This window comes from Oryx dammah, unplaced genomic scaffold (assembly GCF_014754425.2).
Source record: "Oryx dammah isolate SB20612 unplaced genomic scaffold, SCBI_Odam_1.1 HiC_scaffold_24, whole genome shotgun sequence".
Lineage (NCBI taxonomy): Eukaryota > Metazoa > Chordata > Mammalia > Artiodactyla > Bovidae > Oryx > Oryx dammah.
This window is the reverse complement of record NW_024070208.1, coordinates 35,824,603-35,842,065: the sequence shown is the minus strand read 5'-3', so window position 1 is coordinate 35,842,065 and position 17,463 is coordinate 35,824,603. Positions and strand designations below refer to the sequence as shown.

Sequence of the window (17,463 nt, the reverse complement as noted above, 5' to 3'; positions counted from 1 at the left end):
GAAAAATCCAAAGGTTTGGGCAATTCCAGGTGTTTTTCCTGGGGCTGAGCACCCACCTGCCCAGTCTCTCTAACTCTGAGAATAGCTGATATGGGAAAGAGTTCACATGAGATGCAACATTCATCCAGTTTCAGGTTTGTGAGGGAAAATGCATCACTGAGCCAGAAATCTTACATTCACTTCTGGCTCAGAAACCCAATCTGATACGAGAAGATAAACACTGACCTACCACTGACTACATGTTTAACATTGGTCAGTTTGGTTCCCTTGTCGTAAATGGGGATACTGAGGGGCTGAAGGGTGAGCCCAATTTGCCAACTTCTTCTGAGCCAGGCCCTGCTCAGGTGCTCATAAAAAGGAGCTCGTTTAATTCAAAAGACACCTGCTCAGTTCTTATGACAATGGAGCAGCCCCATGATCGCCTCATTTTACAGTGGAGGGGGCTGAGGCAGAGAGTCTGGGTAAGGAGCCCCCCTCCGAAGCCAGACTCCTCCAACTCACTGACACCAAGTCCGTAATTCTAAAGAACTTTGCAAAACATTACAAAGCATTTTATCATTTACAAATTAACTAAAGGAAGAAACTCAAAAAACCAAATAGGTCAAAGGTTAGAGAATATTGTGGGTCACCTTCTAAGATGCATTTGTTTTCCTTAGTGTTTCTCACATTGGAAGACACCTTACAATCAACAGCATCGTCGATATGGTGTCATACAGTACAGTCACAGATAATTCACTCAGAATATTCCCAGACATCTGAAGACAAATGTGCTAGCAGAGTCATAGCGCACAGCTCCAGGCAGAGGCTTGATCAAATGCGCAGAGATGAGTAAAACATGCGGTTACTTTCCTTTAAACAGTAACCAAAAGGGCAGGCCCTGGCCAGGGGAACAGGGACCACAGTTAACTAATAAAGCAAGGCCAAGGAGACCTCATGCTCCAGACCAGCCACCCAACGAAACACAACGTGAGTCACATACGCAACGCTGTTTTCTAGCCACATTAAGAAAGCAGAAAGAAACCAATGAACTTAGTTATACCAATAAATTTTATTTAACTCAATATATCAAAATATCGTCATTTTATTCATTGGAAGGACTGATGCTGAAACCAAAGTTCCAATACTTTGACCACCTGGTGCAAAGAGCCAACTCATTGGAAAAGACCCTGATGCTGGGAAAGATGCAGGAGAAGGGAGTGACAGAGGATGAGATGGTTGGATGGTATCACTGACTCAATGGACATGAGTTTGAATAAACTCTGGGAGTTGGTGATGGACAGGGACACCTGGTGTGCTGCGGTCCATGGGGTCATAAAGAGTCGAACATGACTGAGCGACTAAACAACAACTCAATATACCCAAATATTGTCATTTTAATATGTAATCGGTGTTAAAAACTATTGAGATATTTTACATCCTTTTCTTTTTTCCTTAGTAAGTCACTGAAATCCAGTGGGGATTTTACACCTGTGTCAGTTTGCAGCACCTGTCTAGTGCTCAAGTCTCACTGGGCCTGTGGCAACCACGACCACACAGGGCAGGCAGTTCTGGGCCCAAGGACACCTGTTAACCAAGGAGCCATCAGCATCCATTCTGCCAGAAATTACAGCCCAGAATCACAGTGTGGATCTCTCAAAGCCACTAAAAATATGTATTGAATGTCACTCTTAAAAAAAAAAAAACTATTAAAGAAACAGGGACTTCCCTTGCCGTCCAGTGGATAAGACTTCTCACTTCCAAGGCAGGGGCACAGGTTCAATTTCTGGTCAGGGAACTAAGATTCCAAATGCCATGCAGTATAGCAAAAAAAAAAAAAAAATCATTAAACAGAAATAAATGTTATGGGAAACACATTAAAAGAACAAACAAACAAAACTATTAAAGAAACAAGAGCTCAGGGGTGCTGGGAGGGGAGGGAAGCAGGGAGCAGGGTCTGTGAACCACCCCAACCCTGTGGGCAGCAGCAGCTGACTGTACGGCGGGTAGTGGGGGTGGAGGGGATACTGCTTAGAACAGCCCACTAGACAGAATCTAAAGCAAAGAGAACAAAAGCGGGACCCCAAACTCCAAAGGAGCAGGATCAGGTGCTGATGGCAAGGAGCAGCCTGGGGGCGGGAGGTGACAGGGGTGAGTGAGGTACCAGGAAACGTCTGGAGAATCAGGGTACAGACACAGTCTCTGTCTAGGGCGTCTAGGATGCCCTTCCAGCACCCACACAGCAAGCGATGACCACATCTGCTGCTGGAAACCAGCAACAAGATCAACACTGACACGTCTGAGCACCACAGAGGGTCCTGGGGCCCAGCCAGGCCTCCCAGGAAGACGTGGGAACCTTTTCCTGGCAGCTGCAGGAGCTGAGATGCATCACGTACTCACACAGGCCATTTAACGTAATAATGAAGCGCTTATTTCCCTCTTGGCAGGCCTGGCAGGTGTCACCGGCTGGCTCTGGGGAGGCCCAGCCACTGCCCCATGCCAAGGTTCTCAGTGTGCAGGAGGCTGGACAAGCCCTGGTCGGGCAGCCCACCTGGGCCTGGGCAAGCTCCCAGAGGAGGTACCAACACCTCATGCGAAGAGTTGACTCATTGGAAAAGACCCTGATGCTGGGAGGGGTTGGGGGCAGGAAGATAAGGGGATGACAGAAGATGAGATGGCTGGATGGCATCACCGATTTGATGGACATGGGTTTGGGTAAACTCCGGGAGTTGGTGATGGACAGGGAGGCCTGGCGTGCTGCGATTTATGGGGTCGCAAAGAGTCAGACACGACTGAGCGACTGAACTGAACTGAACTGAAAGCAACAGGCTGCCAGTTCAGGAGACGCTGGACACATGGGTTTGATCCCTGAGTCAGGAAGATCCCCTGGAGGAGGAAACAGCAACCCACTCGAGTATTCTTGGCTGGAGAATTCCATGGACATTCCCCTGGCTCCACCAGAGGAGCCTGGTGGGCTACAGTCCATGGGGGTCACAAAGAGTCAGACACGACTGAGCAACTGAGCACACAAAGCCACAGACATGATTCTTCTAATGCTTACAGGAAACGTACATTCACGCTCAGTTCACAACAAGAAATAAAGCCAAAACTGGCCAGCTCAAACTTAGGTATAAAAAAAACGTAAGCTGTTGGCATAAGAAACTCTGGTGTTTCCTGAGCATTTCAGCAGCAGCGGGTATGTGGTATGTGCTTTGTACACCTTTTCATTTAATTCTCAGGATAATCATTTTGTGTATGACCCACGTCTTAGAAAAGAGACAGCTGTTTCCTGCACAGCTGAGAACGCGCTGAAACTTGTTGTGTACTGAGGGAGAGATGCACCAGGCCGTGAATCCCGCATCTGTCTGTCTCCCAAGTCCGGGTCTTGACCACCACAGGCTCAGCTGCTCCCAGAGCACCTGCCAGGGGGTCCGTGTGCTTTTTACCACAGAAGTAATACACGTTCATTGCGGAAAATCTAGAAAATGTGGCCAAGGAAAAGGATAAACCTCACAAAACTCCACCTCCAAGATACTTGTGTCTTTTCCCAGCATTTCCCTCTGAAAAATCAGATCACCCCACAGATGGACTCCCATTCTACAACTTTCTGGTCATTGCAGCAGAAGTTTCCTTAAGACACATGGTGCTTCATTTTACTCGAGAAGGACATGTAGGAAGACTCCCCACCACCTCGTGCAGAAGCTGCCCGTCCCCAAGATCGTTCGCACCCTCCCCTCGTCCCTCCCTGCTCTGAGCTGTGTGTTCAATTTACTTCCAGTCCCGCTTACTTCCCAAAGGTGTAAGCTTCTGACAGGCAGAAGTGCCCTGTGGCCTTCCCAGGGCGCCAGCCTTTCCCATCCTTTTCTTGACCTAAAACAGGTGACAACTTGAGCAGACAGAGGTGCACTCCATGCCCCAAACCATCTCACCCAGACTGGAGGCTTCCAGAGCACCTTCTCCCCATCTCCCCTGCATGAGAGTCAGGCCCCAGAATATTACACAAAATGGGCTTTCCCTCCAGAGAGTCCTTTCCAGCCAGAATCGTCTTTCGTCCCCAGGCACAGCTCTCACACCTCTAGGACACACGCACTTGCTCCCAGCTGAACGCTTGGACCAAAGATGTGAAAGAAAACGCACCAGGGAGACACCAAGGCAGCTGCAGTTTGACGCTGTCGGCAATGACTGACCATAGCGTTTGCCATATTCTGTGTCTTCTTTAGGCCAGTGATGAAAAAATCTACCCCAAATAGGCTAGAAAATACATTACCAAAATCAGTACCATGGGATTCCCCTGGTGACCCAGTGGCTAAGAATTGGCCTTGCAATACAGGGGACGTGGCTTTGATCTCTGGTCGGGGAATTAAGATCCCACATGCTGAGGGGCAACTAAGCCCAAGGGCTGCAACTAGGGGGTCCACACGTCTCAATTAGTGGGTCTGTGTGCCTCAACTAGGGGGTCCGTGCGCCACGACTAGGAGGTCCGTGAGCCACGACTGGGGGACTATGAGTCACAACTTGGGGGTCAGTGAACCGTGACTAGGGGTCCGTGAGTCGCAACTAGGGAGGGTCCCTGAGCTGCCACTAGGGGGTCCGTGAGCTGTGACAAGGGGATCTGTGAGCCGCAAAGAAGGTCCCGAGTGCCGCAATTAAGACCCAACACAGCCAAATAAATAAATAAAAAGAAAAACAGGTCTTTTGTGAGGGTGGCAGGACTCAAGATAACTTGTTTCTCATTTCTCATTTTTAAATGACTCTCACCTATTCTAACATTTCAGGAATAATGTCTCAGGAAAGTACCCCAAATGTATCAGGTTAACTGGGTCCAGGTAACAGGGTAATTCCGTTGTACCATGATGCTCTAATAAAGGACATCCGTTTCCAACTCTTCATCTCTAAAGAAGGGGATTCCCTCCTTAGGGGTTAGGGAGGCAGCAGACAGTTAATAAAAACATCAGTCTGTGGAAAATTCTGAAAGAGATGGGAATACCAGACCACTTGACCTGCCTCTTGAGAAACCTATATGCAGGTCAGGAAGGAACAGTTAGAACTGGACATGGAACAACAGACTGGTTCCAAATAGGAAAAGGAGTACGTCAAGGCTGTATATTGTCACCCTGCTTATTTAACTTATATGCAAAGTACATCATGAGAAATGCTGGGCTGGAAGAAGCACAAGCTGGAATCAAGATTGCCAGGAGAAATATCAATCACCTCAGATATGCAGATGACACCACCCTTATGGCAGAAAGTGAAGAGGGACTAAAAAGCCTCTTGATGAAAGTGAAAGAGGAGAGTGAAAAAGTTGGCTTAAAGCTCAACATTCAGAAAACGAAGATCATGGCATCTGGTCCCATCACTTCATGGGAAATAGATGGGGAAACAGTGGAAACAGAGTCAGACTTTATTTTTGGGGGGCTCCAAAATCACTGCAGATGGTGACTGCAGCCATGAAATTAAAAGACGCTTACTCCTTGGAAGAAAAATTATGACCAACCTAGATAGCACATTGAAAAGCAGAGACATTACTTTGCCAACAAAGGTCCATCTAGTCAAGGCTATGGTTTCTCCAGTGGTCATGTATGGAAGTGAGAGTTGGACTGTGAAGAAAGCTGAGTGATGAAGAATTGATGCTTTTGAAGTGTGGTGTTGGAGAAGACTCTTGAGAGTCCCTTGGACTGCAGGGAGATCCAACCAGTCCATTCTGAAGATCAGCCTGGGATTTCTTTGGAGGGAATGATGCTGAAGCTGAAACTCCAGTACTTTGGCCACCTCATGGGAAGAGTTGACTCATTGGAAAAGACTCTGATGCTGGGAGGGATTGGAGGCAGGAGGAGAAGGGGACGACCGAGGATGAGATGGCTGGATGGTATCACTGACTCAATGGACATGAGTCTGAGTGAACTCTGGGAGTTGGTGATGGACAGGGAGGCCTGTCCTGAATCGTGTGCTGTGATTCATGGGGTCGCAAAGAGTCGGACACGACTGAGCGACTGAATTGAACTGAACTGAACTGAACACCCAGGAAAGTGTGGGTGTGGGCCCTGAATCTATAAGGAGAAGCAGCTGGATCTCAACCACTGCTTCAGAGAGCCATTCTGTTTCAGGACAGAAACCAGTTGGAGTTTTAAGGCAGGGACAACACGTGTTTCATATTTTCTGGCACTTTCAGCTGTTAACAGCTGGCTTTATGCAGGATCACTGCGTGGAAACCCATTCACGTAAGTAACTGTCACTAGTGACACATTGTCAGAGCCGAACTGAGCCTTCCGAGGGTCACTTCAGGAAAGAACAAGAGGACCACCTGGAACAAGGTGGTCCTCAAAGGGTTCTAAGTTAGTGTGAAAGCGCCTCCTCGAGGAAGGCCTCCATGCCCAACACACACCATCCGTCAGGGCTGTGCTGGTGACCAGGCTTCCATGTGTCAGGCAGGCGGCTCTCCCCTGGGCAACTGGTCTGAACCCAATCCTAAAAGGGGACAGTCACCAACTTGAAAGAAACCTCCTTATGTTTTCCCCCAGTTGTTCAAACAGATATGCTGGGCAGCAAGTCTTGGAATATTGACTTCAAATGAAAATAAACATCAGGGTAGCTCAGAGTAAGCAGATCTGAACGCTGGGTGCCTGTGCCACCAGGAACAGCCAGAGCCAGAGAGCTGGCGGGAAAACAAACACTACCCCAGGCCTCCATGGCTCTCACTGCGGGACACGGGGCCCTCGAACTTTCACTAGCATGGAGTTTTGCCCCAGGTGGTTTTTATTAATATTAAATTCCAAAATTCTCATATGCCTTAAAATATATCTCTTAAAAAGGAAGGACTTCATGATGCACAGTATAATACCTAAGGTTCTTGGTAAACAATGACCACCCACCACCAAGAGCAAAAAAGGGAAAATAATATTACAATTGCAAAAGTATTTACTATTTGTTGTTGTTGTTCAGTCACTAAGTCATGTCCGACTCTTTGCAGTCCCATGGACTGCAGCACGCTAGCCTTCCCTGTCCTTTACCATCCCCTGGAATTTGCTCAAACTTATGTCCATTGAGTCAGTTATGCTATTGAACCATCTCATCCTCTGCTGCCCTCTTCTCCTTTTGCCTTCAATCCTTTCCAGCATCAGGGTCTTTTCTAATGAGTTGGCTCTTCCCATCAGGTGGTCAGAGTATTGGAGCCTCAGCAACAGTCCTTCACTGAATATTCAGGGTTAATTTCCTTTAGGATTGACTGGTTTTCATTTCCTTGCAGTCCAGGGAACTCTCAAAAGTCTTCTTCAACAGCACAGTTCAAAAACGTCAGTTCCTATGCACTAAGCCTTCTTTATGGTACAACTCTCACATCCCAAGCACTAAATATGCATGCCATGGCTACTTTTGAATGGGCTTACCACATTTTCAACTGAATGATAAGATTAAAAATAATTTCCTTGGTTGGTGTCTATACATTCCATTTAACAGATTTCATAAAATAAAAATGTTTATATTAGATACTTGTTTATTTTGACTTTGAGCATTAATTTAGCAACCTACAATTCCTAAGGCATAAGGGATAATTAAGTTCCTAACTATAGGAAGAAAGGTTTAGATACACAGAGATATCTAGATTTCTATTTATATTTATATTATATACAATCGATGTTATGTCACCATGCCAGGATTTGTTACAGTGTCACCCCTTCTTTCCAAAAGAGTGGTACTGTGCTTTTTTAAAAGAGAGATCTGAGCTTCTATTTTGTAAAGTTTAGGGGGAAGTAGGGTTGCTCATTCAGTTTCACAGTAACTTTAGAACCAAATTACAAATGTCAGTGTTGGGACAAGGACATGTTTGTTGCTACAAATTTGGCTAGTGAAATACCTGTTTTCATTTATCAATTTAATAAGCATCTTAAAGATCAATGTACCCCACACTGGAGATCAATGTAACCCACATTGGAGATCTATGTACCCCACACTGGTGATCCTGAAATCCTCCGTCTTAATTGGCCGCACTTACAAGGGTGAGGGGAACTCACAAGACCAGCAACAAGCCACCAAGGGCCAGACGGGTCTAAACCTCGAGGTTCCATTTTCAATGAAAACACAACTCAAAATACAGAAGAATGATACACAGCGATCATCAATCAGGTGTCATTTGTAAAAACACTGAGAATGATCACGTTGATTTTGACTGACCGAATCCCACCTGCGCAGGGGCCTTGCAGAGAAAGCAGGAGATGGACATGGACAGACGGGGGCTCACCTGAGGCCACAGCCCAGGAGGCGGCGGGGCCAGGCGTGCGCACAGACAAGAATGAGTGCGTGAAGGTGGGTGTCATCCACGAGCGCCTCCCCTAAGCCAGCCCCGCCAGGACCGGGAGGGAAAGCCCAGCCCACAGCCTCTCCCCGGGAGGAGCGGCACATCCACTGGTCTGCCTCGGGGGTGTGAGGTGCTGGTTTCCATCTCCCTGACTCCACGCGGATGGGACTCAGTCCGGCTCGGTGATCCTGCAGTGCAGCACACGGAGGCCAGGGGGAGCAAGAGAACGCGCGGCAAACGCAGACCCGGAAACTGCCGCGGAGACGCGCCCCCAGGAAGAGCAGGAAAGGCCCACAGCCTAGACGCGCTAATGGTGGACTCCTTTCCCTAAGTCGTAGGGAGGAAACCACCTCAACAAACTGGAGCAGGGCCAGCAGGCTGGGATCCAGGCCAAACAGTCTACGGCCCCCAGCCAAGTACAGCTTTTAGATTTCTGAAGGGCTGTAAAGTATGCCAGAGGCTGTACTCAGCTCTCAAAGCCTGAAACATTTACTATCTGGCCTTTATTTATTTTTAAAATTTGTGGACCATATATTAGAGTAATGGAGAAGGAAAATGCGACCCACTCCAGTATTCGTGACCGGGAAACCCCATGGACAGAGGAGCCTGGCGGGCTACAGTCCATGTGGTCCCAGAGTTGGACACGACTGAGCACACACACGCACTTTAGAGTAGGCTTTATTAGCACACAAACTTTCAGAGGCCGAAATACTATGTATAATGCCTTTTTAAAAAATTTATAATATTTTTTAATTGAAGGATAATTGATTTACAATAGTGTATTGGCTTCTGCCATACAAGGTGAATCAGCCATAAGTATAATATGTGTCCCCTCCCTCTTGAGCCTCCCCTCTACTTCCTACCCTATCCCACCCCTCTAGATGGTCACAGAGTTCTGTGTTGAGCTCCCTGTGTTATATGCAACTTCCCACTAGGTAGCTATTTTACATATGGTAATGTAAATGTATCAATGCTACTCTCTCAATTCAGTCCACCTTCTCCTTCCTCTGCTGTGTCCAAAGTCTGTTCTCTATGTCTATGTCTCTATTCCTGCCCTGCAAATTGTACATTTTTCTAAATTCCAGATATATGTCCTAATACATGATATTTGTTCTTTTCTTTCTGACTTACTTCACTCTGTACAATAGGCTCCAGGTTCATCCATCTTACTAGAATTGACTCAAGTGTGTTTCTTTTTATGGCTGAGAAATATTTCATTTTATATATGTACCACAACTTCTTTATCTATTCATCTGTTGATGGACATCTAGGTTGCTTCCATGTCCTGGCTATAGTAAATAGTGCTGCAATGAACATTGTGGTACGTGTGTCTTTTTCAATTATGGTTTCCTCACGGTATATGCCCAGTAGTGGGATTGCTGGGTCATATGGTAAGGTAGTCTTCAAACCATAAAGATTATTTCAATGTGTTAAATTGTTTTATTTCTAAACATTAATGGTCAATGGTTAAAAACACATTATTTAGTTAATAATTGGATAGTGTACAAGCAAATGATTTCCCAACCTATAAAAAAACGCTAATAGGTAGATCAGTATGTAAGGACATGGGGGGGAAAGTCATAATATATTACTAACTACAAAAATCAAGTCAAAAACATTATACCATTATAGGATTCATGTTATTAAAATGTTAAGTCTGTAATATATGATAACAAGAGTTATAGAACTCTGGATAAATAAACTTCAGACTCTCCACACAATATTCACCCCCAGAGGTTGGAAGATGAAGGAAGAGGGATTTCACTTTTTACTTCATAATGTCTTTATGCTTCTTTTCTTTCCTCTACAAGTGTAAGCCATTTGTGTGTATGTGTGTGTGTGTGTGTGTACCACTTTTGAAATTTTCAGAGGGCACGTGTTTCATCCCTGGTCAGGAACTAAGATCCCGCATGCTGCTTGCTGTGCCAAAATAAATAAATAAATAAATAATATTTAATAATAAATATAAATAAAATTGAAAAAAATTCAGGAGAAATTGAGTTTACACTCTGAAATATATTTCTCTCAACTGCACATGGAATATTCACCAAAATAGACTATATTCTGAGTTATAAAACATGCCTCAGCAAAATAAAAGAATTGAAATAACGTCAAGTTTGTTTTGAGACTAGAACAGATTTAAACTCAAAATCAATAACAAAGATATATGGAAAACCCTCCCAATTTAAATAAATCAAACAACCCACTTTTAACTATAGTACTATGTGCTAGCAATGAACAAGCAGAAGCTGAAATTTTGTGAAGGTACTATTTACAGTAGCATCTAAATCAGGACAGGTTTATGTGTAAATCTAACAAAGCACATGCAGTCCTGGTGAGTCCACATTGTACCACATTACAGAAAAGGCAAAGCTGCAGGGACAAAACCAGACCAGTGGCTTTGGCCCAGGCCAGACGGCAAAGTGGGAGGAGGGGACTTTGTGGGGTGGCAGAATTGCTCTGAAGCTGGGGAGGGCGGGGGTAGACGGGGGAGGGTGGTGACATGACCACATGCATTTGTCGGAACACACAGACCTGAACACTAAAACTGCCAGCTTTTATTATATGTGAATAATAATCCGATTTTACAAATTAATACACACATGGAACAGGAAAAATGAAATTCAGGATTCAACATGCACTCCTGGGCACACTCAGTGCTGCCACCCTCCCTCTCCCCGGACTCCCACCAAAAGGAAGATCACTCTGAGTCTCAGTCAGTGGAAGAAGACCAAAAAAGGCCGACCTTGCAAATGTATAAATTTTAAACCATAGTATTTATTACGAACACTGCTTCCTGTAATTACTAACAATCTCAAAGTCCTTACCAAAATGACTAAGCATTTTCTCAGTTTTAGAGGTAAAGGTTCAAATGCAAACTCTCACATTGACATGGAGAAACACATCTGAATTGTCTGTGCTGACTATAAGGAAAGTCCATTTAGAGCTCACAATTCAATGACCAAAATTCCCATGGCTCCTACCAGCTAACTACCTGGATCTTAGGTAAAAAGTTGCAGAGATGAGATAAAGCCTCTGTGTCATAGCTAATGACCCTTAATGCTCTGCAACAGTCAATGCTTTAGAAACTTTTCAGAATACACTTATTTCTCCAGCACGCTAGATTTTCTTGCCAGGCCAGATTTGATTTCAAAATTGCACTAAGTGCTAGAAATTCAGGTTCCATTCTCACTCCCTCCCATGTTTCAGCAGAGGAAACCTTCTGACCCAGGCGTCCGCCCACTGGGACTTAGGTGGAAGATAAATTGACCACTTGCATTTCTAGGGCGGTGATTCCCAGGGCTCAGTAACTCGCACTACTAGAAGGTTTGTGATTAAAGAAGTGTTTGTGTTAATTCACATGCTCTCCTCCTGCCTTTGGGCAATTCCCTAAAGTAACAATCGTTTTCTTTTTATAAACAAAAAAAGTCTCCAAAAAGCCTAGGTGAATTTTTCTACGATGAGAATTTGTCCTTAAACAGGAAAGAGGGAGCCATACAGAGTTGCTCAGAGGAGGCAGCTAGCAGGAGGTCTCTGAGCACTAAGACTGGAGGTGCTGTGAGGCCCCTGGAGAGCAAGTGTAGCCCTAAGCCTTGATTCTTTAGGTTCAAGTCTTTTTTCTCTTTTTCTCCATGTGGCATTTGTGATCTTAGTTCCCAGACCAGGGATCAAACCTGGGCTCCAGGCCATGGAAGCACTGAGTCCCAACCACAGGACCACCAGGGAAGACCCAGAATCCTTTTTTTTTTTTTTAATTTTTATGGGATCAGAGAGAAAGAAATTTAACACAGACATGTTAATTATACCTGGGGCATGACTTTGCAATAGCTGCATGTGTGCATGCCCAATTGCTTAGTCATGTCCCACTCTTTTCGACTCCATCCAGGCTCCTCTGTCCACGGAATTCTCCAGGCAAGAATACTGGAGTGGGTTGCCATTTCCTCCTCCAGGGGATCACCCTGACCCAGGGATTCAAACCCAGGTCTGCTGCATTGGCAGGTGGGTTCTTTACCACTAAGCCACAGGGCTTCCCTTGCAGTGGCTAGTGCTGGAAAATTTATAATAAGCCTTATAAAGATTGCTTTTGGAGAAGGAACTGGCAACCCACTCTGGTGTTCTTGCCTGGAGAATTCCACGGATGGAAGAGCCTGGTGGGCTGCAGTCCTTGGAGTCAACGAGAGTTGGACACGACTGAGACATTAACACACACACACACAAAGATCGCTTTAGAAAAATAACACTGCCAGTTACCGCGTGGATCGTACCATACCACTGCAGGGAAGAAAAGAAACAACAGAAGGCTTGACAGTTAGTACTTGAGGCTGGAGATGAAACTGTCCAGCCATCATCACACACAGATTACAAAGTACAGCAAACGTCTCAGAGGAAAAAGCAAAGGGCACTGGAAACTGTTCAGAAAAGAAGCCAAGTCACTCTAGTGGAGACAGACCCAAGTGGACACCCCTGTTCTGGGAAATGTGTGGTGACATGTCACATGCTCACCTGTCAGGTCACATCATACACGTCATTGTAAGCGTTCACTTCCATCATGTAAATATCATGTATCAAATTGATCCCCAAAGGGGTTTCCTACTGTTCTCATTGGAAGCAAGGGAGCCCGGCCTGGAATAAGGGTCACTTGAGGTGACCACAACCACCGAGAACGGGAATGGAGGCCTCAGCGGGCCAGGACAAGGGGCTCACAGCTCAGGGCCGGGTTGGCATCCATCCTGGACCCTTTACTAAGCGGGACACAGGATGCGGTAGAAAGAGGACCCTTTACTAAGTGGGACACAGGATGCGGTAGAAAGAGCGGGAGGAGACGAGGAAGTCTACCATGTGGACTGGAGGAGTGTCAGGCCTGAGGCCTCTGCACCAGGAGCCCCGCTCAGGCCTGGCTTTGCTCCCAGTTCTCAGCTCAACCAGCGTCACAGACCAGACGAGACACCAGCAATGGCTGGACATGGGGCGAGGAGGGGCTCAGGAGCAAGGCCCCGTCAACCCTGGGCAGCTTAAGTGTCACGTTTTGGAAGCCGGGAGACACCGGGTCTTCATGGGGCAGTAGCTGCATTCAGGCGCTGGCGGGCTGGAGCCTGTGTGGACACCGAGCTGCCACCAGTCCACTGGGCCTGGAGTGTCCTCAGTGGTGGGGATGGCCTGATTCTCTGAGTGAAGTCGTTGGAAAAAGTAAATGCAAACGTTGCAAGACACTAAAGGGTTTCTCTTAGGCGATCTCTTATATCTCAGAACAACAACATAGTCTCCCATCCAGTTAGACGAAAATAGGGAAGTAGTAGCTGTCCAGAAGACGTTCTTTTTGCTCAACATTCTAATACCCCAAGAGAGAACTCCATCCCGGGGAAGGGGTAGTGGGTGACCGGGGGTGGAAGGGGGTTGGCGAGACAGTGTTTCCGGTCACGTGAATGCCATTCGCACCCACGGGCTCACGATCCCCACGCCTTCCCCTGCCTTTGACCCAAGGACCCAGGGGACAGGCCCTGCCAGCCGGGCAGGCAGGTGTCCCCCCTCACCTGCACGTGCAGGGCGCCCTCTACTGCCTCCCGCAGGTCAGAGCAGCCGCTGATGAGTGACAGCTGCTCCTCCGCGCCCAGCTCGCCTTTCAGGTACCCCGACAGCTCCAGCATCTTCATCTCCTTCCTGGAAAGCAGTGGAGAGTGAGCCATGAGCATTCCAAACAACTCAAAGTCAGAGGTCTGCTTCACCCATCAGCAGGAAATGCGAAGCAGAGCATGGTGCGGCCTTTAGCAGTGAAAGAGCAGAGGAGAAACCAAGTGCAGTGAGAACCTGGAGCAATGAACCCCAGCACCGCTGGCCCGGCCTTAACAGCTGCATCCAGTGTGGCCAACATCAGGTGCTTTCTCAGAAAATAAAAAACAAGACTATCGTGAGCCAGCGATCCCACTTCTGGGCCTACATCCCGAAGGTAAAAGTGGAGATATTTGTACCCTCATTTCCACAGCAGCATTGTGACAGTTGTCAAAAGATAGGGACAACTCCATATCCACAGACAGATAAATGGATACACAATGGAATGCTGTTGTTCAGTCACTCAGTCATGTCTGACTCTTTGTGACCCCATGGACATCAGTACGCCAGGCTTCCCTGTCCGTCACTATCTCCTGGAATTTGCTCAAACTTATGCCCAACATCTCATCCTCTGTTGCCCCCTTCTCCTCCTGCCTTCAATCTTTCCCAGCATCAGAGCCTTTTCCAATGAGTCAGTTCTTCGTATCAGGTGGCCAGAGTATTGGAGCTTCAGCATCGGTCCTCCCAGTGAATATTCAGGGTTGATTTCCTTTAGGATTGACTGGTTTGATCTCCTTGCCGTCCAGGGGATTCTCAAGAGTCTTCTCCAACACCACTCACTGTTCAAAAGCATCAATTCTTTGGTGCTCAGCTTTCTTTATGGTCCAACTCCCACATCTGTATGTGACTACTGAAAAACCATAGCTTTGACTACACAGACTTTTGTCGCAGTGACAATGTAATGTTACTCAGCCTTAAAAGGGAAGGGAATTCTGATACCTGTTACTCCACAGATGAACCTTGAGGACACGATGCTGAGTGAAATAAGGCATCACAAAGGGACAAATTCCATGTGATTCCACTTATATGAGGGACCTGTAGTGACAGAATCCACAGAGACAGAGAGAATGGGGGTTGTGGGAGGGGAGTCGTTCTTCAATGGGGACAGTGTTTCAGTTTTTTAAGAAGACAAGAGTTGTGCGGATGGATGGTTGTACAACACTATGAATGTACTTAATACTGCCAAAATGGACACAACAGTTATTAAGACAGGGGACTTCTCAGTGCTTAAGACTGAGCTTAACGACTGCCAGGGGCACAGGTTTTGTCCCTAGTCAGGGAACTAAGATTCCAATACCTCAAGGCACAGCCTCCTCCCCCTGCCCCTCAACAATGCCTGTGGGACATAGAAGCAGAAAGCAGGGCTTCTTGGGCCTCAGTTCAGTGCCTCTGGGGAGAGGGCTGAGAGCAGGCGCCTGGAGATATGGACCAGACAGGGTGAAGACTCCTGAGCTGGGCCCACATTCCCATCTCGGCCTGGCAGATGGTGCAGTGTGTCCTGCCTGGAACTCAGGACACGTTAAATACACAGATGAGCAAACACACACAGGCTCCAGAACATTCTCTGGATTCCTGTGCCAGTGACTCAGTCACTCTCACATAGTTTTAGGCTGCAGGTTTATCATTAAGCTGTTGAAGTTCTTGGCAGCAAGCTGGGTTTACGATCCAGGGCGCGGGGTGTCAGCCAAGGTCGGGGAGGCCCTGGGATGGGGCGATGGTTCAAGCATGGCTGGTGACCTGAGGGGTCTGGGTCTCAGGTCACTGGGTTGGGGACTGTAAGAAATGCTGGGGAGTGGCACAGCTGAGTATGGGAACATTGACTGGGAGGGACAGACCTGGGTCAAGGGTCTGCAGGTGACCCCTGAGCCCAGGCACCCATGGAGGCCCTGCTTGTCCTGTCCTCCCCTGGGAAGCTGGCACTCCTGGGACGCCAGGGCCCACTTGGGTCAGCCAGCTCCCTTGTCCTGTTTCTTCCTTAAAGCTGTGCATTTCAAACTTTTTGTTTTAGCCACAAATAGAGGAAGGGAAACTCTTTTGCTACTGTTACTGTGAAAAAAAAAAAAACCCACCAGAAAGATGCACTGAAATACAGATTTCTTATTATTTTCAACCAAAAGCAGCTTCATGGCGAAGACAAGGAGTCCAAGACCCCTTAGGCGGGTATGGCCTCTCCTGATACCAGATAGCTGGGTGAAGAAGCCATCACAAGCCATCACACCAAGGAGGACTTGGGTTTAAATGTTGTTTGTTTTTTTTTTTAAGGAGAGACAATCTCTGAGGTTTCTGTCATACACAATACCCAGTTGTGTATATGACTGGTGATAGAAGCAAGGTCCGATGCTGTAAAGAACAATATTGCATAGGAACCTGGAATGTTAGGTCCATGAATCAAGGCAAATTGGAAGTGGTCAAACAGGAGATGGCAAGAGTGAACGTCGACATTCTAGAAATCAGCGAACTAAAATGGACTGCAATGGGTGCATTTAACTCAGATGACCACTGTATCTACTACTGTTGGCAGGAACCCCTTAGAAAAAATGGAGTAGCCATCATGGTCAACGAAAGAGTCTGAAATGCAGTATTTGGATGCAATCTCAAAAACAACAGAATGATCTCTGTTTCCAAGGCAAATCATTCAATATCACAGTAATCCAAGTCTATGCCCCAATCAGTAACGCTGAAGAAGCTGAAGTTGAACAGTTTTATGAAGACCTACAAGAACTTTTAGAACTAACAGCCAAAAAAGATGTCCTTTTTCATTATAGGGGACTGGAATGTAAAAGTAGGAAGTCAAGAAACACCTGGGGTAACAGGCAAATTTGGCCTTGGAATACGGAATGAAGCAGGGCAAAGGCTAATAGAGTTTTGCCAAGAGAATGCACTGGTCATAGCAAACACCCTCTTCCAACAACACAAGAGAAGACTCTACACATGGAAATCACCAGATGGTCAACACCAAAATCAGACTGATTATATTCTTTGCAGCCAAAGATGGACAAGCTCTATATAGTCAGCAAAAACAAGACCGGGAGCTGACTGTGGCTCAGATCATGAACTCCTTATTGCCAAATTCAGACTGAAATTGAAGAAAGTAGGGAAAACCACTAGACCATTCAGGTATGACCTAAATCAAATCCCTTATGATTATATAGTGGAAGTGAGAAATAGATTTAAGGGACTAGATCTGATAGATAGATAGATAGATAGATAGATAGATCTGATAGATCAGAGGTTTGGGACATTGTATAGGAGACAGGGATCAAGACCATCCCCATGGAAAAGAAATGCAAAAAAGCAAAATGGCTGTCTGGGGAGGCCTTACAAATAGCTGTGAAAAGAAGAGAAGCGAAAAGCAAAGGAGAAAAGGAAAGATATAAGCATCTGAATGCAGAATTCCAAAGAATAGCAAGGAGAGATAAGAAAGCCTTCCTCAGTGATCAATGCAAAGAAACAGAGGAAAACAACAGAATGGGAAAGACTGGAGATCTCTTCAAGAAAATTAGAGATACCATGGGAACATTTCATGCAAAGATGGGCTCGATGAAGGACAGAAATGGTATGGACCTAACAGAAGCAGAAGATATTAAGAA

The 17,463-nt window shown here is 46.4% G+C and overlaps 1 protein-coding gene across 1 annotated transcript in view; it reads right to left on the bottom strand.

The window, feature by feature from the left end:
• The window catches only part of CRYL1 (crystallin lambda 1), a 55,044-nt gene that overhangs the window by 24,619 nt on the left and 12,962 nt on the right, over positions 1–17,463 (bottom strand). Inside the window, exon 3 of the mRNA XM_040266811.1 lies at positions 13,798–13,924. Coding sequence (XP_040122745.1) covers positions 13,798–13,924 — 127 coding nt within the window. The remainder of the gene's footprint in view (positions 1–13,797; positions 13,925–17,463) is intronic.